The sequence below is a fragment of the Erythranthe guttata genome, chromosome 8 (assembly GCF_056151865.1).
Source record: "Erythranthe guttata isolate IM_541 chromosome 8, IM_541, whole genome shotgun sequence".
Classification (NCBI taxonomy): Eukaryota; Viridiplantae; Streptophyta; class Magnoliopsida; order Lamiales; family Phrymaceae; genus Erythranthe; species Erythranthe guttata.
The window spans coordinates 16,546,577-16,558,424 of NC_142540.1; the positions used below are offsets into that span (position 1 = coordinate 16,546,577).

Here is an 11,848-nt window from a genome sequence, read left to right on the forward strand (position 1 = left end):
ATGGTCTAGCAGTTGGAGCAAGTGAACTTGTATCAATTGACCAAGGTTCGAACCATTTGCTCAACGGTCAATATGTCGAGCTTATCACACGTAGTTAGCCTAGTGTGGATTACGTCTCTCGTGTGGTTTACAAGCTATTATACGATATTTACACGTGTACGTTTATCCAACTAATTCTACTAACATTTTATTGTAGAATTCGATTTTTACAACATTTTGAAACGCAATTGTGGGAAATAAGTGTCATTTATGTGAATAATAAGGTAATGAAAATCTACTTGCAATCTTCCCCTGTAATAAAATCAAGAACCTATCAAATCTGATGAGTGATTTGATCGCTCGGTCCACCAATTATCTTCCCGAAGATTCTATCGATTGAAGGCCCCATTTCATGGACCATCTTAACAGATTCAGAAAGCCGGTGAAGCAGATTTATCAAAGCAATCACTTCATTTCTTTGCAGTTGCAGCTGAAATTTCGTTAATTTGGTCAGTTAAAAAAAAGATATTAAAAATTCGTTATGACGGTAAAAAGTATTGGCATTAGGAATGTCTTACACGCTCAGCCGGTAGTTCATCACCATTGACGGAGAATAAGATTTTTAATGCAGTGCCGAGACCAAGAATCTGAAGCTTTCCCCATAGACGACACTTTTCACATCCCACACAATCCATTATTGCACTGCAATTTTAATGAGAAAGCCAAAGCATAAAGTCATTACTGGAAAAATAAAATATATGAATGCTACTAGTTGAGGGAAGTGTGCTATTATCTAGCATTTAAAGAAAATAGCAAAACTTCAACTCCAAGAAGTTTGCGATAGTTTGAAATTTTTTGAAGCAGAATAATTTGTTTTAAGGAGAAATAACAACGGGAAAAGGCATAAATAGAAGACCTTATATTTTTGAATTGGCTCTGTATCTGCCTCATCAATTCTGGTTCACTTTGGCCTTTCCATAGTTTAGCTTCATCAAATGGTTTCGGACAAGCAGCTTGTAGCTTGTGATCGTAAAGCAGCTTTTTCATCATAAGTTGCGTATTCAGGTCCACCAAAGGATTACCAGTGTCATAGTCAGCTTCCTCCAAGTAATCTGCAGCCTAGAAAGTAATCAAATAAGATATGTGTCAAAAGTGGTTATAAAAAAAAAGAGGAAAAAAAAGGATTAAAATAGACACTTCAGAGTAAAACCAACTCACCTTTGTCACTGATCGAAGGACAAAAAGGAAGGCGAAGTATAAGTTTCTGACACGATCTGGATGTTTCAATACCCGATCGTACATCAGTGATTGATTTTGTCCCCACTGCAACAGGTACAAAAGAAAATTGTAACTAAGTGTAAAATCAAAGACAATTTCAGAGATCTAATGTGATCTTTAAAATATGCGATGTAACTGTATTTATATGCAACAGGAGTATATACTAAAGCGTTAAAGACCAAATAAATTAGCTAAGTGTTAAAATTACCTAAACCACTACATTACTATGTATTAGACATACTTGCTCACAGGACAGCATATGGCATATAGTTAGCATGAACAGCGTATGAACTACGAGGTCAAGACTGTACCATGTTTATTTTTTCATCAAGAAGGTACTCAGCACTGATGTGAATTGAGATGGAGGAGTGAAGACCAGATATCAACTTGTACAGTATTCTTTTCTCTTGGCACTCTCCGGATGGATCTAGAGATCATGACAATGATCAAATATCTGAAAATAAGGAAAATACTGAAAAAATAAAGGAAAACAAGTACGGTATTTGATCAACCCAATCCCTCCCTCCCTTGTAGTATCGGCTCTTAAATACCAGCACCACTTCCGAATAATCTTGATACTGAAAAACTATTGGCTTACATTTCTGGCAATTTTCCAAGTAAATAGCATCCCATATTCTCCTTGCAGATGGACCAGTATAGCCCGTATAGCGTTCAGGATTCAGTTGTAGATTTACATATGTCATTTCAGCTGGAAATAATAGATTTGATCAGATCATATATCACGAGGATTTGAGCACTAAAATCTAACATTTAACATATGCAGTAATGAGATCGCATTTGCAAACTTAAAAAACGAATTGGTTCAATGTATTTAATATCAAGAGGAAAAACTTCATAACACTGATTGCGAAAAAAGAGACGTGTACAAAGAATTAGGGGTTACCCTGATCGGTCTCGTCATCATTTGTCCATGGATTATCCACTTCAATCCAGCCCTTGAAAGATTTAGCATCTATAGTACGGTCGACAGTAGCCTGTGGCTTTCCCTCTTGACAAACTAGATTATCCGATGAGAGGACATTGCCATAAGGCTTCCTAAATGTTTCAGGGAACTCGTTTTCAGGGCATTCACAGACACTGCAATCTCTCAAACGGCACATACCGTCATCAGGCCAGAAAGGGCAGTCACACCACAGCTTAACCTATTGCAATATATACTTATCAGACAATCATCACGACACTAAGGCTGTAAGTAAACCTAGTGAAGTGGAAGCGCAATATATAATCAGATAGGCTTAAAAGATAGATGATAAAGTCGAAACACGATACTTAAAGGACTTCTTATTTTCTCTCATTTATGATAAAGTCTAAACATGATACTTAACTGGAACTGTATGATTCAAGAACAAAATTATAAGCAATATATGGATAGAACTTTCTAAATTTTCACACCTTGAAGTACCGGAAGAATGGATGTTTGACAATCTGTTCGAGCAATGGATGCAAAACCACCAAATTGATGCGATCCACCGTCTCGTAATCACAACAACAGTCCTCCACGAGTCCATGATATTTAAGCCCTTCCTACATGACATAAATAAATAAAAAATGAAATTCAAAAATTTCATGTTATATTTAATTTCAATCACCACTCCAGAAATCAATCATGCATCCATTTTTATAAAGCAGGTGGAATCAATTTTGTAGCTACAGCTTAAAGACATGGAGTACAGTGAAAAAAAATTCCAAAAACCCTAGCAATTTCGCCCAATACGACACCGTATCAGTTTACTTATTTCTACTCATGAAAAAAAATTATCTCGCGAAAGGGGAATCGAGCAGTTATAATGTACCTGAGAACAGTAACAGCTTTTAATGCGATGAACGAAGGAGGTGACAGAAGAATTTCTCGGAACGAATACAATAGCAATGACAAGAACAATGGCGGCCACTGAGAAAATCCAACTCCATTGATTTACGCGCCTTTTCTTCTCATTTTCGGATTTAACCATTTCGAGGCGATAACTCTCCGACGAAAATTTTAACAAATTACGGCGAAATTAGAATTGGAATCGGTTCCCCGGCGCTGCGCGTGTGATGTAAGCCGAGCTCAAGTGTGGTAATTTATGCACAGAAAAAAGAGAAGAAATGGATATATGAAAAATTGCGGGCGATTTGTTGATGGTATTTTGATTTACAGGTTCGAAGTTCAAAAACAACGGGTGTTTGGAATCTACTAGAAATGATTTGGGGGATTTAGCACTAAAGAGTCGCGTTTTGCCAAACGCGACTAAGATACATACTACAAATTTTAGGAATATCACATTTAAGAGTCAATTACGATCAACCCCCTAAGGTAATGTGATATAACGAAAAAAAACCCTCTTGTTTAGGTAATTACAACCACGTCCCTCAATTATGAATTTTCTTACATGTCCACTCTTATCGTGTTAAATTCGACGAATCTTCTAAATTTCCTGGAATGTACACTAGTTTGTATTCGTTTTGTGCAACAAGACTGTTTCTGATGCATCACAATCTGATATTTATTGTGTAACTATCAGTTTAAAACGGGTACAAATTGAATAACATTCCACATAATTTAGAAGATTCCACTAAATTCGACACTATAATGTTAAACGTGTAAGACGATTCATATATAGTTGATGAATGGTTCTAATAATCAATCAAACAAGATGAATCTTTTTTTTGTAATTTGACACTACCTCATAGGAAATCAAGTGATCAACTCATAAATTAATTGTTTAAAATTGATTTCCAATTATTGTAAGCACCCCCATTTTATAAATATAAGCAATTATTTCAAGTTTTATCTTCAATCACCATAAGACAACTTGGGGAAAACATTAAAAGAAAATAATAATAATATAATTATAATATAATAAAATATAAATAATAATAATAACCACCGTAAGACAAGAGAATAAAGATTTCTCTAAATCCAGTCCATATTAGATTATTAGTTATTACATAACTCATGAAGATTATTATAACACACGATGAACTACATATATATTAGCTAATTACTAAAACTAATTAAGGTGAAGAAATTTGTTAATATAATAATTAATACGAAGGTGCAATGGGGACGGCGGCCGGAGATCGATCAAAGCCACAGAGCTCCGACATCTTTGAGGAGAGGGACAAGAGTTCCGTTGATGTGGGATGCCATCACTGTTGGATTTTGGCCCAAATATGTTCTGGGCCATAAAGCCCAATTGCCATTATATATACACCACCATGAGTTGAGCCCAAGTTTGTTTAAGTGAGCCCAGCCCATTTAGTAGCCAGATCCATCCGTTGGATCTCAGGCTTAATCTGGACCGTTCATCGCCTCACTTAAATAGCTCTTTCTCTCTCTTCGTTGCACTCATTCTGAAACCCTAATTTTCTCCCTCTTCTCCGCCGCTCCTTCTGTCTTCTTCCTCCCTTGTACTGCCTGACTGAGTTATGGCTGGAGGTCAAAGTGCACGGTACAGTGCTGACTTTGACCCTCCGGTACAGCCTTCACCGGCTCTCTTTGACTTCAGTCCCTATATATGTTGGCATGGAGGCTGGAAGAGGGTAAGACAGAGAAAACCCTAGTCAGACCTAAATCCCTTCGTTTTTCTTCTTTGTGAGTTCAGAAATTGGGGTTTTGGTGAGTGGGTTAGCTTGAGTGCTTGATCTGTTCTTCCTTCGTGGTTTTCTGGGTATTTTAGGGTTTGAGTGTGTTTGAGAGAAAGGAGATCTGTTCTCCTTGAGGTACTCTGGTGGTGTATATTTGGAAGTGTGAATCTCTGGTGTGAAATTGGAAGACTGAGCTGAAATCTCAATCTATTTGATTTTCCAATCTGTTTCATACCTTGTATTTCTTTCTTCCTTTTATATTTTCATACCTATATATATCTATTCTCCTTGGCAGTAATTAATACTGCCTAAGGGGAATTCATATATTATTTACAGTAGGTTGCAAAATGGAGCTTGGCGATTTGATACCCTACAGTGGTATCAGAGCTATGGCTATAGCTTAGCTCTACTCAAAGCGGAGTAATTTTTCAAAACCTAACTTGGTTTTGTCAAGGTAACACCTCTGAAACCCTAATTTCGTTTCCTGTTCGTTTTGACCTGTGGAGATTGGGAGCCCTGTGTGGCTATTGAGTTGGCCCTGTGTGGCGTGGTGGCCCTGTGTGGCATTATTTGACCTTGCTTGATCTTTCCCTCTCTCCTACTTGCTTTTTTCCGCACTTAGTGTAGTTAAGGATTGCTCTCATCCACCCTTTCTTGTCCGGACCGCCTTAGTGTCGCAGGAATCTGGAAAGGGGAGGGCAATCTGATTTGTTACTGCTCTACTCTGTATTTTTCTGTGTGATTCTGTGTGACTGTGTGATTCTGTGCCTCTTATCTGTGTGATACTATGAATGCTTATCCCTTAGCTCCTTTTGATGGAAAAGGGGATTTTCCTATTTGGCAACAAAAAATAAAAGGTGTTTTAGTGCAACAAAAATGTTTTAAAGCTGTTACATTAGCATATGATGATAACACTACTGCTGCCAAAAAGGCAGAATTTGATGAACTTGCCTATTCTTTGATTATCTTGAACCTAAGTGACTCTGTGATTAGAAAACTAGGAAAACAAGATAATGCTAAAGTCTTGTGGGATAAATTGGAAGAACTTTATACTGAAACCTCCTTGCCCTCCAAAATGTTTTTGTTGGAAAAATTCTTTAGGTTCAAACTGGATTTAAACAAAGACATTGATGAAAACCTTGATGTTTTTACAAAACTGGTTCAGGATATTAAACTTACTGGAGACAAAAATATTGATGATTATTCTCCTATTGTTTTGCTAAATGCTATCCCTGATACTTACAGTGATGTAAAATCAGCCATTAAGTATGGCAGAGATAAGGTTTCTTTGGACACTGTGATAAATGGTTTAAAAAGCAAAGAACTGGATTTAAAAGCTACCAAGGGTAGTAAATCTTTTGGTGAAATCAACTTTGTGAAAGGGAAGCCTAAAAATCAGTTTCAAAACAATTTTCAAAATAGATTTCAAAATAAGGCTTCCTCTAGTAACCAAAACCAGTCTTTACAAAAACCTAAAAAGGGCAAGGGGTGGAATAAGTTTAAAGCCAAAGGCAGAAAGTGTTATAACTGTGGTAAAAATGGTCATTATGCTAATGAGTGTTCTGAGCCTAAAAAGGAAAGAACCAATGAACAAGCTAATGTTGTGACTGATAACCTTGGTGATGTGTTTATGGTTGGTGATGTAATGCATGATTATGTGAACTCTGTGATCTCCTCTCTATGTGATAATGATTGGATTTTTGACTCTGCATGCACCCATCATATGACACCTCATAGACATCTGTTTTCTTCTTATGTGAAACTTGAAAATGGAAATGTGTCTATGGCTGATAACAGTGAAAGAACTGTAGTTGGAATTGGAACAATCTGCCTAAAATTTGAATCTGGTTTTGAATTAATTCTTAAGAATGTTAGGCATGTCCCTCAACTTAGCAGTAATCTTTTGTCTGTTGCTATTCTTGAAGATAGTGGTCTGCATGGTAATTGGGGAGATGGTTGTCAAAGAATCATGATGCATGATAAATTTGTTTTCAAAGCTGTTAGAATGCAAAATCTCTATGTGTGTTCTGCTGAACCTGTTTTGCATGCCAACACTGTTAATCATGACATGTCTATTCTATGGCATAAGAGGTTAGGTCATATAAGTGGTAAGGGTCTTGAAATTCTGCATAAGAATGATTATCTGAGTGATGATTGTGTGACTGATTTACCTATATGTGATTCATGTATCCTTGGAAAGCAAACTAAAGTGAAATTTCCTGTGTCTCCATTCCCCAATTCTTCTAAATGTTCTGATATACTTGAATATGTGCATGCTGATGTGTGGGGCCCTGCCCCAGTTCCTTCTCATGGTGGTAATAGATATTTTCTGTCTATTGTGGATGATTTTTCTAGAAAAGTGTTTGTGTTTTTACTCAAGAATAAATCTGATGTGTGTGAAAGATTTAAAAATTGGAAAACCTTGATTGAAAACCAAACTGGAAAGAAAATCAAAACTTTGAGAACTGATAATGGAACTGAATTCTGTAATGCTGAATTTGATACTCTGTGTTCTGAATCTGGCATTAAGAGACATAAAACTGTTGTGTACACACCCCAACAAAATGGTATTGCAGAAAGAATGAATAGAACCTTGCTTGATAGAGTTAGGTCTATGCTAAACTCTTCTGGCTTGAAAAAACCTTTTTGGGGTGAAGCTGTTCTTACTGCTGCTTATTTGATAAATAGGTCTCCTTCTGTGCCCTTAAATGGGGAATTGCCTGAATCTAAATGGTGTGGTAAACCTGTTGATTTATCAAATTTGAAAGTTTTTGGCTGTACTGTGTTTGTTCATCAAAAACTTGATAAACTTGACCCCAGATCTGTGAAATGTGTTTTCTTAGGATATCCTGAAGGGGTAAAGGGGTATAGGTGTTGGTTGTATGGTGATCAGGGTTTTAAAACTGTGATTAGCAGGAATGTTGTGTTTAATGAAAATGAATTTCCTTGCTTATCTGTTCCTAATATTGTTTCACCTGATACCACTTCCTCTGAGGTGGAGATTCCACCTGTTAATCCTGTTCAAACTGAAAATGAAAACACTAATGATGAAGTTGTTAATAATGAGATGCCTGAAAACACTGTCTTTGATCAAAATGTTAATCTTGATGTGCCCTCTGTGAATGATCTTGGTGATTATCAACTTGCTAGGGACAGAAATAGAAGGAACATTGTGAGGCCTCCTCATTTGAATGATTACCAACTTGCTTCTCATGTGTTTCATGTGTTTGACTCTCTAGATGGTAATGAACCTAAGTCTTATAGGGAAGCTTTGAATTCTAATGAGTCTGTTGAATGGTTAAATGCTATGAATGATGAAATGAAGTCTTTACATGTTAACCATACTTGGATTCTTGTACCTAAACCTCATGCATGCTCTTTAGTGGACTGTAAGTGGTTGTTTAAGGTTAAACATGAATCTGACTCTGTTAGATATAAAGCTAGGCTAGTGGCTAAGGGGTTTACCCAAAAGGAAGGTATTGATTATACTGAAATATTTGCTCCTGCTGTGAAATTCACCACTGTTAGAATCATGCTTGCTTTAATTGCTCACTTTAACTGGGAATTAAAACAAATGGATGTGAAAACTGCTTTTCTGCATGGGGAATTAAATGAGCAAATATATATGTGCCAGCCTGAGGGTTTTTGTGATAAAAAACATCCTGATTATGTGTGCCTTCTTAAGAAATCTTTGTATGGACTGAAACAGTCACCTAGGCAATGGAACAAGAAATTTGATGCATGTATGATGTCTTTAAATTTTAAAAGGAGTTCATATGATCCTTGCTTGTACTTTAAAGAATCTGCTAAAATTCCTGTGTTCTTGCTTATCTATGTGGATGACATGCTTCTTGCTAGTCCTTGCATTCAAACTGTTAATCATGTGATTAAATGTCTTAGTGATGAGTTTGATATGAAACTTCTTGGTAATGCAAAAAGAATTCTTGGCATGGACATTATTAGAGATAGGACTGGCTGTACTCTGTTTCTGAATCAATCCTCCTATATTGAGAAAATCCTTGAAAAATTTTCTATGTTGTCTGCCAAACCTGTGTCTGTTCCTCTTGCTCCTCATTTTTTGCTAAGTAAGGACCAGTCTCCCAAGACTGAGCCTGAAATTTCTGAAATGAAAAATGTGCCATATGCCAATGCCATTGGCTCTGTTATGTACTTGATGGTTAGTACTAGGCCTGACATTGCATATTCTGTGAGTTGCTTGAGTAGATATATGTCTAATCCAGGTTTGCCTCACTGGGAGGCTCTAAAATGGCTGCTTAGATATTTGAAAGGTACTGTTAAAACTGGTTTGATGTTTTCAAAAGGTAAATCTGAGATTGAACTCTGTGGTTATGTGGATTCAAACTTTGCCAATGATAGGGACAATAGAAAATCTTCTACCTCCTATGTGTTCACCTTAAATGGTGCTTGTGTTAGTTGGAAATCTCAACTCCAACACATTGTTGCTCTGTCTACTACTGAATCTGAATATATAGCTGCTACTGAGGCTATTAAAGAAGCCATTTGGCTTAAAGGGCTGTTGTTGGAAGTTGATATGCTTAATTCCAAAGTGGTAGTATTTTCTGATAGTCAATCTGGCATTCAACTGTGTAAAAATCCTGTTTTTCATGATAGAACTAAACACATTGATGTGAAGTTCCATTTCATTAGGGATGTGGTTGAAAAAGGGATTATTGACCTTGAAAAAATCCCATCTGAGTTCAATCCTGCTGACATGGGAACTAAATGTCTGCCTTCTGAAAAATTCTGTTCTTGTTTGCAAAACTTGAACATTCTGTCCAAACCTTGACTTGCTGTGTGCTAGTTTGTAGTCTGTGTGACTTGGTATTTATGCTTTCTTTGTGATTGCTTGTTTAAATCTTTTTCTATGTGACTAAGATTGTGCTGTCTGTGTGATTGCTTTACTGCATTTATTTTAAAGTGCAGATAAGTTGTATTCTGAGTGAATTCAACTAGATATACTTGTATGAACTGTGTGCTCTTACTGGTGTGTCAAAAAATACAGCAATGATGACTTCCAAAAATTTTTTGTAAATTTTCACTAATGATTCACATTTGGTCCAAGGTGGAGAATTGTTGGATTTTGGCCCAAATATGTTCTGGGCCATAAAGCCCAATTGCCATTATATATACACCACCATGAGTTGAGCCCAAGTTTGTTTAAGTGAGCCCAGCCCATTTAGTAGCCAGATCCATCCGTTGGATCTCAGGCTTAATCTGGACCGTTCATCGCCTCACTTAAATAGCTCTTTCTCTCTCTTCGTTTCACTCATTCTGAAACCCTAATTTTCTCCCTCTTCTCCGCCGCTCCTTCTGTCTTCTTCCTCCCTTGTACTGCCTGACTGAGTTATGGCTGGAGGTCAAAGTGCACGGTACAGTGCTGACTTTGACCCTCCGGTACAGCCTTCACCGGCTCTCTTTGACTTCAGTCCCTATATATGTTGGCATGGAGGCTGGAAGAGGGTAAGACAGAGAAAACCCTAGTCAGACCTAAATCCCTTCGTTTTTCTTCTTTGTGAGTTCAGAAATTGGGGTTTTGGTGAGTGGGTTAGCTTGAGTGCTTGATCTGTTCTTCCTTCGTGGTTTTCTGGGTATTTTAGGGTTTGAGTGTGTTTGAGAGAAAGGAGATCTGTTCTCCTTGAGGTACTCTGGTGGTGTATATTTGGAAGTGTGAATCTCTGGTGTGAAATTGGAAGACTGAGCTGAAATCTCAATCTATTTGATTTTCCAATCTGTTTCATACCTTGTATTTCTTTCTTCCTTTTATATTTTCATACCTATATATATCTATTCTCCTTGGCAGTAATTAATACTGCCTAAGGGGAATTCATATATTATTTACAGTAGGTTGCAAAATGGAGCTTGGCGATTTGATACCCTACAATCACACTCTCCACGCCACCAAAGAACCTTCCTCCGACGAACACCGCCGGAACCACCAACTGCCTCTGGCCAGAGATACGGCAGAGGAGAGCTTGGAGCTGTCCACCGCCGCCGTCGAGCTCGAAGATGGTCGGGGCAACCCCTAACCCGAAGAGGAGCTGCTTCACCACGTGGCACATGCTGCAGCCGTCTATCGTGAATAACACCACCGCTTTGCCGGACACAAAAACCCTCAGTACTCTCTCGTACGCCGCCGCGTCGTCCGTGTTCGCCGCCGCCGCCGCCGAGACGACGACGTTCGTAGTATGCATGTAACTCTGATATATGCTACGGTGGTAGATGGAAACCGATCGTTCGCGAGACAATTGAGACTAATCGTATGTAATAATATATATGCATGAACCGCTGTATATACACAAAATTAGGAATTACATGCAGTGCCGTGATTCAATGTCGTACGTACTTTAACGACGTGGTCCATTAATGCCATGCAATTATTAGTCTGCAATCTGCATGCATGTACAAAATATTGAAGCCTTACTTTCGCATTCACTATTGACAGACAGAGACGACACAGTCACACAGAGAGAGAAAGAGAGAGATCTAGAGAGAGAAACATTCGTACTTTATTTTTTGATAAGAAATAACATTCGTACTTGGATTCTCAAGATTGTAGTGTTATTATCAGCACAAATATTTGTTTGTACGTAATAAAAGAAAATTATTATTTTTCTTAACTTACATTTAAAAAATCTTAACAAACTTATCACATATGTATGTTTAAAATGTATATAAATTACAGGCTTTCGGGGTCCTCTTATTAGCTTTCGAACAATTAAAAATTAGTGAGTTCATGCTTGGCTTGTCAGAAAACAGATAAAAATGATAAATTAGAGACTTTTAGTTCTCACTAATTGTTAATTATGTTTCTATACTAGGACGTATAATTAATTTTCCAAAAAAAAAGGGGGTAACTTACGGTCAGTCTTCTGAGGTAAGGTTAAATTACGAAAAAAAACCCATCTTGTTTGGATAGTTACAATCAAGCCCCCTCAACTATGAATCTTCTTACACATCCAACCTTGTAATGTCAAATTCT

At 37.3% G+C, this 11,848-nt stretch overlaps 2 protein-coding genes across 2 annotated transcripts; both read right to left on the reverse strand.

Annotated features, from left to right (window-relative positions):
* Window positions 1-161: 161 nt before the first annotated feature.
* Window positions 162-3,542, reverse strand: LOC105951352 (endoplasmic reticulum oxidoreductin-1). The gene is made up of 9 exons (XM_012974776.2): window positions 3,072-3,542; window positions 2,671-2,802; window positions 2,162-2,420; window positions 1,856-1,966; window positions 1,569-1,684; window positions 1,198-1,302; window positions 896-1,098; window positions 558-681; window positions 162-469 (listed from the first exon to the last, which is right to left on the reverse strand). Exons 1-9 carry the CDS (start codon window positions 3,228-3,230, stop codon window positions 314-316), a joined length of 1,365 nt encoding a protein of 454 aa, XP_012830230.2. The 5' UTR covers window positions 3,231-3,542; the 3' UTR covers window positions 162-313.
* An 803-nt stretch (window positions 3,543-4,345) lies between these two features.
* On the reverse strand, window positions 4,346-11,060 carry LOC148768634 (glutaredoxin-C9-like). The gene is made up of 3 exons (XM_088821306.1): window positions 10,757-11,060; window positions 10,277-10,279; window positions 4,346-4,413 (listed from the first exon to the last, which is right to left on the reverse strand). The coding sequence occupies exons 1-3, from the start codon at window positions 11,058-11,060 to the stop codon at window positions 4,346-4,348; spliced, it is 375 nt and encodes a 124-aa protein (XP_088677432.1).
* Window positions 11,061-11,848: the final 788 nt, after the last annotated feature.